Raw genomic sequence first — 15140 nt, 5'->3', positions numbered from 1 at the left:
AAGACCAGATAGCCCATGAGATGGAAGCCAAAGCACGAGTAATGTGTGTTTATCCTCAGGCATTTTAGTTACTGCCTTAGTCATTACCTTTGGGCCATTTTTAGTTTTTAAGTTCATTTCAGTCAGGCCCTCCTGAAGAATCTGGGACAGTAATCCAATGGCATACATGAAGGAAAAATCACAACTCCTGGTCAGTTGTGGATAAAAAGAAGATGTAGTGTTCAATGAGGATATGGAAATAAATAAGAATGGTAGCAAGTGTAAAAATCTGAATGATGGTTCACTGTTACACTGTGTGAAAGGAGTTGCTGAAAAACATGGAACAATGGATTTCAGCGGATAAATTTTAGGAGATTTTTTGGTCAAGCCTTGGAAGTTTTTGTATTTGAAACCTCTTTAAAAAAAAAAAAAATCCAGGCCTGATGTAAAAAATATAATGATGGTAGTAGACTACATCTCTTGGGAAATTAATCCTGCGGGTAATTTTCCTCATTCCTAAAAATCTGCACCTCATTTGTAACCTGAATTCATCTGGTTTTAACCTCTAACTATTGGATCCCATTACAAATTTTTAGACTTACCGACTTTATTTAATCATCGGTTAATTCCATTTTTCATAAGCCCAGACCATACTCAAAATGAACCGAACCTGAATTTCTGTGAGGATCAGAGCTGTAGCTGATTAAAGTCTGACTTACACAAGAAAGAATTAAAGGCTTTTTACAGTGCTGGTGCTCTGAATTCCCCATCGTATTGCCTGTTTTGCCCTTGGCTCACTGGTAACTCTGTGCCTGATCAGCTCTGTAACTTCCTTCCCAACACCCACACTTACAGTACTCTTATTTCTTCCTTTTTCATGTTTTAAGCAAGGTTTTTATTCACATGGAGAAGGAGAAGCCGGTGTTTCTAGAATATCACGCTTGGCAGCATGCGTTTAAAACAGAATTCAGAAATATTTCCTTTAAACCCTTTCCCTACAATCGTGCAGTCTGGTGGTGTAACCTGTGGTGGCTTGGGCACTGTGGTGTCACCTGTGTGCAGTCACAGACTGAATAACAAACCTGAATCTCTGGAACTGCCTGCAGATGGAGTTTGGGAAGAATGGGAGAGTTCCCATCGCAGTCCTGCCTGTAGCCTTAAACTGGAATGAAATGTGTGTTTGTTCTGGCTGCTTTGTCCTGGAGAGAGTCATGGCTTCTGTCCACAAGGTCCTCAGCGAATTCCTTAATCTCAGCCTGGCAGAATTGCAGTAGCCTTTGCTGACCTTCATCTGCAAAACACTGGTTTGCAACCTGAGGGATTTAAATCAGCTTTCAGAGCACCATCTGTGCTAAACAGCCTGTTCACTACTGCACATCTGCAGGTGCTTTAGCTGAGTCAATCCTGGATCATCATCCTTGAGGCCTCACTGGCATCTTCTGCTTTAATGCTTCTCCCAACTCCTTCATGTGTCACCTCGAGCCAGCAATGTGTTGATGATTTCCATTTTTTTGCTACTCATTAACGTGTATTATTTTAAATCAGTGGTCCCACCCTGTGGATATTTACTTTGTATTAGTATTTTAAATAAATACGGGGGTTTTTGATATATTAGATAAATTATTTTTAGAGTTTAAATATAGAGGTACAGAAGTGTTTGCCATCAATGTGGTTTAGAGCTACTCACAATATTTTAAATTATGACCTTTATGTTAGAAATGTGGGATATTTCTGCCTGTTCAATTGGAAATGGGTGTTGTTCTGTTACAAATCCCAATTTCCGATGAGGCTAACCAAAAAGGAAGGAGCATGAAGCCGTGCTGTCCGAGCTGCAGCCCTGCGAGGCGGAGCAGGACCTGCCGGGCTGCCTTTAGCAGAAGGCAGAGGCACGGGGGCTGTTCTCTGCACAGGGCGATTCCAGGTGTGACATCATCGCTTTCTCCTCACAAATGTGCAGCAGCTTTCTAGAATCCTTTCAAACGCATGTGCTGACATCATCCCCTCTCTGCCCGTCGTCTCCAGATTTAGAAACGCCTCTTGAGAGCACAGCGCTGGCAACGATGGTTTTAAAAATGATTTAATTTCATCCAGCGCGAACCGTGCAGAGACGGGCCGTGGCTCCGCATCCCACCAGCATCCCGACCCTGTGCGGTCGCCATTGGCGAGGGGAAGGGTGCCCTGCCCCACCTTCACCGTGTCTGTGCTTCATCCTCCTAAGCAGGCTGCATGTACCGGTCATTCTATCGCCTGGGAGGCCGATCCCTCCCCGCCATGGAGCGTGAAGGGATGCAGCTGCTGTGCTCTAAGCTGGGATTCAACAGCCAAGCCCCAGCAGAGAAGCGATGGAGGGTGGCAGGGTGGGAGCCCGGCTGTCCACGCTCACCATTGGTTTCTTATTACGGCATTCTCCCCCGAGAGGCTCCCGGTGCCCAGGCACCCCCTCCTCCTCCTCCTCTTTCCCCTCCTCCTGCTCCCAGCCCCCTCTTTCCCACCCCTTCGTGTCTGATGCTGAGCGAGCGGCAGCGCTGGTCACGGAGCAGGGATTGCAATGAGCTCATCCTTTTCTCTGTGCAGCCTCACAAGTGCCCGGGCTCTGCTGCCCTTGCTGCCGCCGCTGCCGGCTCCCGCACACCCTCACGGGCACTGAGCCCTCCCAGCTCGCCCTTGCTTCGCTCCCAGCCCAGCTTCCCCGTGCTCGTTCTCTGCCATTTTCCTGCTTTTTATGTGCATTTTTAGATCCATGTTTTCTCTGGTTTGTTTTTCAAATCTCCTTCGGACTCTGTGTGAGCCAGCACGGTGGATCATATTTTTCCTCGATTCTTAGCAAAGATGCTTTTCTCCTCCTGAGAGGCTAAAGGGGTGTTGCTGGAGCGGCCATCCAAACCCGTTCCAGAGACTGGAGGCTGGCTCTCCTAAATCTTGCACTTTTGGAAATTGCCGTTCACAAAGCCTGTTCTTCTCACTCTGGAGACTTACTACTTACTGCTCATGGAAGAAGGGGTGCCTTGCAAAAGCCCGGCTGCCAAGCTCACCCCACCTGCCAAGAAGTCCCAGGACATGCATGACGAGAGGAGCAAGCTGGTGAATGAATACGCGTGTCGGGTGCTGGAACTTCTGGGCATGGGGCATCGTCTCTTTGTGCCTCGGCTGCTTGCGGTGAGATCACCTTTGCATGAAATTAATTCGTTGGGAATTTGCCATTCTCCCTCCCAACCCTGCCTCTGCCCCCAGGAGGGATGAGAGGGCTCTTATTGTTTCTTCTCAGCTTCTCATAATCCATCTCCTAAGCGCCGAGTCCTTCTTTCTGGTGTTAGCTCAGGAAGGCTGGACACCAGTCCTGCTAATGAGGGCCGGTGCCACTCCTTAACTAGCTTGAAGGATCATCAACCGGGGCTGAATCATAAAAAACCATCTTGCCTAAATCCCTGAGTGCTTTTGTTCTCAGTCCTGTAATGATTCCAGATAAGCAGTGTGCCCAGTCACCTTCTAGGTACTGACGCAAAGTGCATTAATGGTCAGCATTTCAGATTTTATATTTCAGACATCACAGGTTGGCTTTAAAGACTCATCAAATATCAAGCTGTGTTGATGCATTTTGGCTTTCGGCTGCTTCTGTGTTTGGTTTTGGAAAGGCAGCTGACAAAAAAGTTGAAAATACCTGTATAGAATGATTTGGGAAATAAATCGTTCAGGGTGTTTTCATCCATCGTGGCAAATGCTGTCTGTGTGGGGGGTGCCTGCAGTTGGTGTTCCATGTTACAGCACAGAGAACATGCTTTTATCGTTTCTCCTGCTGTACAGGGCAGCCTCAAACCCACAAAAGAGTGGCAAATGTGGGAGTCAGTCAGTGCCTGCTCCTGGCTGGGTCTGCTCAGGGTGTTGTAACCACGCCTGGCTGCAGCTCAGAGCATCACTCTGTCCGTGGCACACCAGAATGGCATTTCTGTGTGACCCATGGGAAGACAGTCCTTTCCTGATCCCCCTCTGGTGCCTGTCCTTTATATCCCAGACCCATACTGTGGTTATATAGTGACCTGTCCATTTTTATCATGCTGCTGAACCCGTCTCTGTGCTCCTGAGGATTCACAGAATTCCATGTGCTCTGCCTGTTACAACCTGTTCAGTGGTACTCACAGCATGGGGGTTGGAACACCGTGTCCCTGCACTGGGAGATGCCGAATAAAAATCAAAGATTCACAAACTCCTCGATTGCTACAGTGCAGGTGGATTTGGGGATTTACAGTCACTTGTAGAATTTGGTCTAGTCCCTGATGATGCATGGTTTGAGCTGTTGGGTGTGTTATCATTATTCCACTTATCTCCTAGTGTACCGAAACACTCATCCTGCTGATGGTTTCTTGGACAAGGGCTCCCAAATCACCCTGAATTGTGCTGTGATGAGTTCTAAGGAAAGCAGAGACAAAACCAACCAGCTCTTTTTCACTTGACTTAATCAGGCTTTGTATCTGGCCCTCCAGATGGAGAACACCAGGCAATTTCACATCCCTTATCTTCCAGGCAGCTTGGCTTTGCTGAGTGGCATAGTATTGTTTATTAAAAGAGAAAGAAAGAGTATGAAAAGGCAAAATAATACAAATGTTATTTTTGTGTTATGAGAGAGACTTGACTTGTGGAGTCAATGTGATTCCCTGTCAAGTTTTATTAGCTAAATATACCTCTCCTGACATCCAGGCCTTTTGGCACACACCCTTCTCAGAAAGGAGAGATTGTGTTCTGATAATATATTAAAAAGAGAAACCTCTGAGGACCAAGAATTGGTGCTTTAATCAGAACTAAAGATTCTTCAAAACATCAATGTTTCATAAAATTAAGCACCTTTTTTTTTTTTTTTATTGCATCACTCCTCTCTCTGCTGTGGTTTTGGGGATAGATGCCTGGGATGGGTGCAGCATGTGTCATTGCAGTGTTATGTGATAAATACAATCTATAACATTTATGCCAGTCTTGGAAAAATTCTGATCACCTCCTCACCTGAGCACATTCTGGGCAGGTAGAACAGCACCAGTTCTGGGGGTTTACTCCCTTTGGAATGACCCGGAGTGGCTGAAGCTGGGAGATTTTCTTACCCACCTGCATCAGTTCTTTTTGTGGCAGAATGGACTCTGCCATCTAAGTTTGGAGCTGCATAGAAAGGCAGGGGTGAAGTGTTGAGCAGAGGGAAATCAGTGAGTGTGCACAAGATCAGTGCCGTGTTTGCGGATCCCAGCTCTCCACTCACAACCTAGGGGTGCTGTTGTTTTTGTATCAGTGTGTTACAGAGAGCATGGATTTTATTTAGGAGAGTGTTTGATAATATAGCTGGACATGAAAGGAGTTTGGTGTATTGCCTAGAGGTGTGTTCTGATGTCACTGCAGCAGCACAGTTTTGTCCACCAAACTTCCCCAGGCCTGGAGCCTGAGTTTATCCAGCACAGAAGGTCAGGATATTCCTCTGTGTCACTGAGCAGCTCTCAGGGCTGTGAAAGGGCAGCACAGAGCATAGTCATGCAACATGCAGCACTGCAGTCGTGGTTAGAAATAAATAGCTTCTGTACCTTGGGTTTACACTGGGTATCTTTTTTAAGAAGTTAAAACCAGGAAGTTTTTTTTAAGAAGCTAAAATCTATGTGTTATCGGCATTAAATAGAAATAGATATGTTCATATTATATCTATTTATGTATATAAATACTATGTTCTGAAGATTTGGAGGGTATTTACAAAGATTTTGAGAGTCCCAGAAGCAAATTTAATAGTAAAGCATGGCCAGGTTCTTTTCAGTCTTTAACTTCTTGGCCTAATTGCTGAGACATGTTCATTAAAGTGTAAAACAGGTGGTTAATGCTCACTGACATTCTACAGAAATCTAAATATAAACCTAAAATTCTGTGGGAATGGGTAATTTTTATCTGTTTGTATGAAGGAGGAGGAACTAAATTAAGGATGTCCAGTGTGGTTCATCCAAAATTTCTTCTGTTATGTTAGTTCCCAGGTGGGAATAGGAGTTTTGATAGAGTCAGTAATAAATGAAGCTGCAGAATTAATGACTGAAGACAGAGAAATTAAATTAAAGAAAATATCCAAGGCTTTTTCCTTTGTTGTAATCACAGTTTCCAAAATATTTTGGGAAAAGTAATAGTAACATTATTTATTTTTAAAAAATCATTTAAGTCTCTCAGATTCTGTTCTTGCTTTCTGAACATTTGCTGTTTTTTCAAACTTTACCTTTAGATTTGAAAGCTCTGCTAATACTTTTGGGAAAGAGCTTTTCCTAATTCTCAACTCATTCATTTAAAGTGATTTTATGACTACATTGAAATACTTAAGTGATGTGGGAAGAGCCTTTGAGAACATATTTCGTCAAATCCTGGAAGCAAACTGAGCCTTTGAGTCATAGTTCTGAGTTTCCTTGTTTGCCTGGGTTTGAAAACAGATTTTAATCAAAAATGTGTTTATTTAAAAATAACATCTATAATAATAAAAACTTTCCTGAAGTTCCCAAATGCACAAAAAGGGAATGCACCTGCCAAACTTTAACGATGAGCTCATTAAACTTACGGATGGTTTAGTAAGAGAAATTGGCTGTTTAGGAATCAGCTGTTGGTGAGTTTCAGGAGTTGAGTGACTTCAACCAAGGATTTACAAATCTCTGCCTCTCAAACAGCTGCCAGAGGTTTCCAGAGATATCTTTATAATTTATTGATTGAAGACACAAAATGTCAAGAAATATGAACCCTGGGAAGCCAAAATTTCTATTTTTCACTTTTTTCCTTGTGATTTTAATAGTGGAACTAGTATTTTGATGAACAGATGGTTTTAAGGAAATGAAAATAATCAGTGAAGTAGAAGGAGCTGACGAGTCTGGGCTCTATCACTCATTTAACCAGCCTGTACAACGTGATGGTTTGCAGTTTTCATAACTATAATCTCAGTTCAGCAAATTCTGTTAGAGAAGTTCTTATTTCCATGATCTTATGGGATTTTCATTGACTACAGATTTTTCAGCTCGGAGAACTCGAAGTTGTCGATAGTTACAGTTTAATAAATGCAATTTGTTTGGGATTGTTAAAAGTAGTATAACAATGATTCAAGCAGAGGCCTAGGAAAATTAAATCTGATTTGAAATGTTTTACGTAGAATTGCTGTAAAGGAAGGGGAGAGGAGGGGACTGGATGTGCAGGAGTATCCCAAGAAGGTGAATTGGCAATGTGCTTGGGAAATCTGTTTGAATTGGTAGTGATGGCAGATACCAACATGGCTGAGAACTAAGGAAGAGAGATCCATTTCTGTCAGCTGGGTATCAAAATTGAATTTTTTCCTTATATCCATTAGGTTGGATATTAGTAAAAATTCCTTCACTGAAGGGGTGACAGGTGTTGTAACAGGCTGCCCGGGGAAGTGATGGGGTCACCATCTCTGACAGAATTCTAAAGATGTGCAAATGGTGCAAATGTGGCGCTTAGGAACATGGTTTATCAGTGGACTTGGCAGTTCTCGGTAAGTGGGTGGGCTCAATGGTCTTAGAGGGCTTTTCCAACCTCAAGGATTCCGTGGTCCTGTGAAATCTGTACTGCTTCTCCATCACCATGGACTGAACTTCCCTGGAAGCCCTTGGTTTCCAGCACAGCTTTGGCAGTGGCGCTGGGCACCACCGGCTGCTCCCACCACACTTGGCAACTTCCAACCACCAGCCCACTGGGGGTCTGAAACACTAACCTGGCTTGAAGTGTGGCAAGAGCATTGATAACCTGAGGAGAACTCATCCAGGTGAAGTGTGATGTTGGCCACGGTGGGTCTAATTCATGCAATACCAACTGCCCCGGGTCTCTGTCCGCACGTCAGCCTCATCTGACTGAGCCTCAGCCAAGTTGTGCAGCTGCCAAGTGACTGTGGACAGGATCAGATGTGATCATTGGTAAAGCTGAAGGTTCCTGGTCAGCATCCCCATGGCAGCTTTTCCTGGCTCCCTGCAGGGGTGACCCAGCAGCTTCTTTGGCAGTGAATGACGGGAGGATCAAACAGATCTTGGGTGAACTCAATAAGGAGAGAAAAGAATAGAGCTGGACGTGGACTTTGGAAAGGGCCTGGAGTGGCAGGACAAGGGGGAATGACTTCAAACTGCCAGAGGACTGGATGGGATGGGATACTGGGATGGAATTGTTCCCTGCAAGAGTGATGAGGCCCTGGCACAGGGTACCCAGAGAAGCTGTGGATGTCCCATCCCTGGAAGTGTCCAAGGCCAGGCTGGATGGGGCTTGGAGCAACCTGGGATATTGGAAAGTGTCCCTGCCCATGGCAGGGGGTTGGAATGAGGTGGCCTTTAAGGTCCCTTCCAACCCAAGCCCTTGTGGGATTCTCTGGGTTCAGGTGGATAACAACAGAGTTAAGAATCAAACTTTGAACCCGTGTGTGTAATGTACCCACTGTGTGTAATGAGGCAAAAAATGACACTGGGTGTTTGTTACTCATGAGGAAGCAGAGGATGCCCACGTGGAAATGTCAATACACATGGAAATGGTGGTGGTGAAACGTGAGCAATTAATTCAGCAATTAACCTTAACCAAAAGTGCCGGTGCTGCTGCTGAGGAACTTGCAGTTATACACATTACACAGTGCAGATCTCCACCATATGAGTACCTGTGCTGACAGTTTTGTTTACTCTTTCCTGGGTTAAAACCCTTGTAATTCACATTTTTGACATCATGTCCTGCATGTCTTGTCAGGATCTTCAGTTTTTGTGATCCATTTAAAGGAACTATTCCAAGGCTTGGATTTGGTACCTTCTGAATCTCTTGGAGCAGGTCTTAGTAACCTGGAGGATGAATACATTTGTCCCTGTGAATCACATTGCTCCACAGTGACAGCAGTCAATTCGTAGTGAATGTGTAACATCTGACCTTTTAGACTTGTTGCCACTGAGAGGTCCAGGAATATGGGAGATGGAGAAATAAGCGTGTGGAACATTTTCTGGCATGGTGTACTTTGAGAAATCGTGTCACAGACTTGAGCACATTGACTTGCTGATGCCTTGTATGAATCATGTGTTTCCGCTCTTCATGTCTGTGACTGTACATATATTAAATATATATACTTCTGTCTTTTTAAAGTACTTTTTCTCAGTACCATGAGAATCCGTAATGGTCTAATGCACAAGCTTTCCAGGAAATATAATAATTTCTCCTAGGTTTTTGTTGTTTGCTTGGGGTTTTTTGTTTTTTGTTTCTCTTCACTGACATCTTGACAGACTGAGCCAGAATCCCTTTCTTCCCTGGGAGGTACAGAAGGATAAAATCCGTTCCCATGCTGCAGTCCTCTGTGCTGCCCTGCCTCCGATTCCTTGGGTGGGCTTTAGCCTCTGATTGTTTTAAGAAGCAGACTTAAGGGAGCTGATTTCAAGGAGGATGACTTTGAGCTAATGTGGATATTGGTGGTCTGGAAAGTATCCAGTAAATGACAAATCAAGTAGAAGAGCATGACTGCATGTTCCCAGGGTTTACTGTATTCCCTGTGTTTAATTGCAGACCTCCAAAGAGGACCTTCTACAGGCTGATTTTGAAGGAGCTTTAAAATTCTTCAGGGTGCAGTTGCCCAAGCGGTACAGAGCTGAGGAGAACGCCCGGAGACTCATGGAACAAGCTTGCAATATTAAGGTAAGGATGGACTTCATTGCTTCTCACTCACCTGGGAGTTTGTACAGCAAGGGGAAAATGCAGCGTTGAGAATGGCAGTAGTGTGTGGGAAGTAAAGAAATTAAATCACTGATTTATTTCTTTTTATATGTGTTTGTATAATTACACACACACACACCTGTCTTTAAAGAAGGTGAATCTGACCTTTTCTCTCTTTGTCAAGCTAATAAATAAAACAGAAAAAGAGTGTATTATCAACAGTTACCGGAACACACTAATTTGTTTTTTGTTTTATAAACAGTGATTGCAGTAAACTAATTAATCACTGTATGATAGTCATGCAAACAAAGCTCAGATATTACTTGTTCTGCTCAGAAGCTGTTTGTCTGGTGAGTGCTGTGTATAATACATTTGAATTGGGGGAGAAATGAGTTTTGTTCGTGTATCAAGCTTACCAAGACAGAATATGTTTTTATATTCTACCCTACCCAAGATTCTGCTGTCAGAAGTCAGGCTACTCTGAATGTATTGACTACAAGTATTGGACTTGAACCAAATTAGAGCAGCATGACTGTAAGCTGTTGAGGATGGGAACCTGTTTAAAATAGCTGCAGAGGTTCATGAAGTGGTCATTTGGAAGGTCTGGGATTTTGTTGTTGTTGTTATTGTTGTTGGAATATGTTTTGCTGTGGAGGGACTTAAGGTTTGATCTTGGAGAAAAAGCGTTTTTGTCATTTCTTGGAATGTAAGCTGTGATGGGAAGTGCATGTTTGGTGTGGCCCAGTGATGCACGAAGGACATCCCACTAGAAAGAATGTTCCTCCAACATTCTGCCTCTTTTTATCTCTCTCAATATAGTTGTTAATTTTCCTTGTGCTGCTTAATTTCATCATTTATTGAGCAAGGGCTGGTTTCCCTTCTGGTTAAAACACTGATCTTAGGAAAAAATAGGTCTTGCCATCTGAATGTTTATTCCAGCCAAGGAAAAGAAGATCTGTGCAAACGTTTTAGTAGAATTGCACGTCAATTTCAACTCTGCTGCTGAAAGAGACTATTTGTGAGTACAAGGCTGCAGTTTGATGTTTAGTATTTAGTCCTTTGCTTGGTTGTTGAAAATGAGTAACTTAGGGACTCAGCAAGTACAGGAGAATTATCTCTATGCTACTTACTCAGTGTGTATTTTCTGGTGGGAGATTGAAGTAGAGGTCTTCATGGTACCTGTTGGAAGAACTGTTCATTGATTTTCTCGTGCCTTTCTCCTTCCCTTATGCAATACATTGTATGCCACGTGATGTTATTTGTCATTAGTTTTTCATTTAGTAGTGGATGTGTGTGTATGTGGTGTGCTCTGTTGGAGAAGTATTTTGAAATGCACCTGAGGCAGGTGCTCAGTGCCTAGGGTTCAGCACCTGGGGCCAGTTATAAGCAGAGAATGACATTCTGAACTGTTAGTCGACAGGAAGGGTTTGACAGTGAACTCACTGCATACACAGGATTTCACGCACTGGGGAGTCTGGCTAAGAGAAAAGCTCAGGTGAGTGTAGCAAACGGAGTCAAGTCACCCCTTGTGTGTTAGAGAAGTGTGTGAGGATTAGTGGGAATTACTGAGAAGGAGAGAGAATTCAGGGCTGAGACCTGGGGTTATCAGGGGTGGGAAAAAGTAGAAGGTTGAAGTCACCTTCTGCTGCTCCGGCATGATGAGGGAGTTGGGCTGTGCTGACTCCTGAGTGTACAACTCATCCTGTAATAGACTTCAGGAACTTAATGTGAGGAAACTCAGCCCAAGACCCTGTTGGAGGGTGAAACTTACATTAAATGGGTGTGTGTCCACTCACTTGCACCGGTGCCACTCGTCCCCATGGTCACATTGCTCCCTGACTCTGGCGTGTCTGTCTGGCCATGCTCTCTGGCGTGGGATGAGGAGCAGTGGCTGTGGAGTCCTCAGTGTGTCCTGGGATCCTCTTAACTGATGACAATAAAGTGGCTTTTGTACTCTCTAGCAGGGACAGGAACGTGTTGGCCTGGGTGTTTCTGGAATCTCCATCTGTGGAGATACTCAAAACACAGAATGCCCTTCAGAGATCACTTCCAACCTAAACTAGTCCATGGTTCTATAATTAGATGTTATAATCACTGAATTTATTTACCAACAGATGCTAATAATTGCGGGAGCTGCCATGCTCAAACAGGAGATTTTAGTCTTGATCATCATCAGTGGTGGAGTCCCAGGGGACATAGAGGTTGTATGAAAAGCAGTTGTCTGTCTTGCTGAAAGTAGCAGAACTTGTTCTGTAAAAAAAAAAGGCCAAACCAGACCCTTAGACTGCTTTTTTGTGCTGTATGAAAGAGGCTGTGTGTCTTTCCACTGCTTGTGGGCTGTATTAGTACTTGAAGACTAAACAATGGTTTTAGAGCAAGTATCACACAGTAAGTGAATGGAGGATTCTCTTCAGATTTCTCAGCTAATTACAGAGGCATAAAAACCTAAAACCAGAACTGTGTTGTGGCCAGGTTTCATAGTGAGCAGTATCCTTTCCAATGTTTCTTTTAATTTTGTTTCCCACATTACTGCAAAACAAAGAGTTTAACATGTAATAAAAATCCACCTCTCCTTGCTTACTTTTTTCTTGTGCTTTAGCTGAGCTACTTCTAGTCCTACAGAAGGCAAATTCAAAACTACTTGGTGTTTTTTCTCCTTAATTTCACAACTTTTAAATTGAGTTCAGGACGTAACCTTTAGATTTTGAAAGTGCTGTATTGGAAATAGTTCTGTCTTACTGCTTTTTTTAAAAAAAAAAGGATTTGGATCTATCTTTCTCTCAAGAGTACATCTGTAAATACAAGGAAAAAAGGTGCTATTAAATGAAATTTCTGTGTAGATTGTGCTAGAGAATGTCTTCTTCCTTTAGGATTTATTTTTAGTGGTTATTCACCAGGTCTGGATTTCAGTCATTTACCAGTAAGGAAGTCACTGGGAATGTCAGTGGAATTAGAATTAACAGTAGTGTTTTCCTACAGAGCTTGTTGGGTCATATTCCATTGTTAAAGATCATTTTAAATTAATTCATACTATGGAGTAATACAGCCTAAGGAATAATACAGCCTGGATTTGTAATCATAGAAGGATTTTTATGCTTATGCTTTGGTGAGGGGATTTTTTTTTTTTTTACTTTCCTCATATTTCTGTCTTTACAAGAGTTTTCAGAAGCTTTTCTGTGTCTCTGGAAGCCCAGTTTGATAAATGAATGAATGAAGACCCTCTTCTAGATTTCACGAAGGTTAATCCTGATGGTGGTATTTTATGAAAGCATCTGACAAATTCTTCCTACTCACAACATCTGCCTCAGTTACCTTTTGCAGTTTCTCGTGTCATAAAATTGTTGTAACGACCTTGGATTTTAACAGAGGAGTCCCATCACCTCTGTTTTTACACCTGACTTCAGGCAGGTGAGGTGTGGAACAGGGGAAAGTCTCACTGGGAAATCTACTCCATATGAAAATTCCCTGGATCATCAGTTTCCAAGTGAATTCAGGGAGCTGTGCCCGTTTCTCTGTGACTGTCCTGTGGCAGTTGGAAATGGAGCAGAGCTGACATCCTGACTGGGTAACATTGCAGCTCTGGAAATGCCATGAGGTTGAGTGTACCAGATGGACAGGTGGGGACATCCTGTGTGCTGTCACCCCTTGTGCACAGAGGTGACACACCTGGCTGAACACGTAGGATAAGATACTCAGGAACCTGCAGGGAAGGTTGTTCTATCATGGGGCAGCATCTGTAGTGACACCTTCTGTTACCTGGCTCAGGCGCTACAGTGGTTCCTGCTCTCATCTTTCACCATCCTCAGCAGCAGGAAAGATCTCAAATACTGAACTTCTTCTAAAAGGAGAAGCTTCTTCCCAACCATGGGAGTCTGCCTTCTGGACGATATTGAGCCCCCCAGCAGCATTACAAGGTTGCTGCTCTCAGCACCTTCGGTGAGACCAGCAAATAGCCCTGGATAAAAACAGTGCCTTTTCCAGTTTTGTCCCCTCTTACTGTACTGACAAGGCTGTCACCCACCTGGCTGCACCCCCAGCTGGAGCTGGCACCAGGGCCATGGATAATAGCAGAGTCAAGGAGAACTGGCTGCAGTAGCAGGAGCTGTGCTAAGCTTGTTCTCATTTGAGAATTGTTCCTTTGTGACATTTAAAGCAGGTTTACTTTATAATGTTGCCATTTAAATGTTTTCAGTTCAGGGTGGTGATTTGAAGCTCACACCTTACTGATGTGGATGACTGACTTGCTTCACACCTCTGCTGATCTTCTGTCTGGATGTGATATTTTACAGGCATGGTTTAACTCACATTGATTTATGTGAGTTTCGGTGGGTAGGGTTAAAAATAGCCGGTTTGCTCTCTCTCCTCTCTCTAGAGCATTCTCTCTCTCTGTGCTTATCTCTATATGTGTGTATTTATCCAGTTACTTGGGGATCTTGCTGTCACGGTAAGACAACACAAATGCAACAGAAAAGCAAAGGAGGTAACTGCAGAAAGGGCCTGAACCTGCACAAGCATTGGTTCTACCAGTGGTGTATCTATTTAATCTTCCAATATAAAGAACAGGTTAAAAATTGCTCATTTATCAACTTCTTAAGAAAAGGCCAAACGACATTGAAAAGGATTTTGTTTATATCTATAGAAAACCCCACCATGCTCGTATGTAATTTCTTATTAAAAGCCAATGATCAATTGCCCTTATTATGTCTGTGCTGTTATCTCTGAAGTGCAGATCCACTTGTCCTGGTGCTGAGGGTCATGTTTTTTAATGCCTGTCCTCTTTGCAGCTCCAGCTTCCTTCTTTCTGCTCAGCTCTGTGGTGTGGGGCACCACAATGTGCCGGCACCTGGAAATCAGGTTAAAATGCCTGCAGTGGAGTTGAATGCTAAATGTGATTGTAATCTTGGTAATAAGTGTTAACACCACAGAAAGGAATGTTGTAATTTAAAACAACAGTTCCAGCTTGAAATGTTTATTTATTCTAACTTATAATACTTATTTAAATATTCCAGTGAGCAGGCATGTTGCCCAGTAGGGAGGCTATATTTTCATGGTGTTTAAGCATTAGTAAAACTCTTCAGTTATTTTATTTTGTTTGGTTGGTTTGGTTTTTGTTTTTTTTTCATTTGCACTGAGCTGGTATTGTAAGGAACATCAGGTATGTCATTAATTCTTTTTCAATATGAAAGGAATAGAATTTTATTATTAAAATTAAGTATAATCACCTTTTAACAATTTAAAGTTGTTCTGCAGCCTGACTGAGTACAAATATTTTGGTGTCTTTGTGTTAGTCACTGGTTGACATATGTACTTGTGAGCAATGGCGTCAGCCAGAGCAGTGTTGCAGGTAAGGATCTTCAAAGAACTGTAAAAGATTGAGGTGGAAGAGTTGATACAAACGTTTTTTTGTCTCTGTCCCCAGCAGTTGTATCACTTTGCCCAAATTATTAGTGGTTTCATTCAGCAAGGTAAGGAGAGCACCTGAAAGCTGCTCCATG

The 15140-nt window shown here is 43.1% G+C and overlaps 1 protein-coding gene across 8 annotated transcripts in view; it reads left to right on the top strand.

The window, feature by feature from the left end:
• RABGAP1L (RAB GTPase activating protein 1 like) overlaps nucleotides 1-15140 on the top strand; it is a 228604-nt gene that overhangs the window by 161980 nt on the left and 51484 nt on the right. For 7 of the 8 annotated variants that reach the window (XM_066192172.1, XM_066192176.1, XM_066192174.1 and 4 more), the window contains one exon: nucleotides 9499-9627. In XM_066192172.1, coding sequence (XP_066048269.1) covers nucleotides 9499-9627 — 129 coding nt within the window. Of the gene's footprint in view, nucleotides 1-2952; nucleotides 3136-9498; nucleotides 9628-15140 lie in introns of those variants that run through there. The other variant, XM_066192187.1, reaches the window with a different exon arrangement.

The sequence above is a fragment of the Chamaea fasciata genome, unplaced genomic scaffold (assembly GCF_029207755.1).
Source record: "Chamaea fasciata isolate MVZ Bird 193981 ecotype frontalis unplaced genomic scaffold, bChaFas1.0.hap1 SCAF_10, whole genome shotgun sequence".
Classification (NCBI taxonomy): Eukaryota; Metazoa; Chordata; class Aves; order Passeriformes; family Sylviidae; genus Chamaea; species Chamaea fasciata.
Note: the sequence above shows the minus strand (reverse complement) of the source record. Positions and strands in the feature narration are given on the sequence as shown.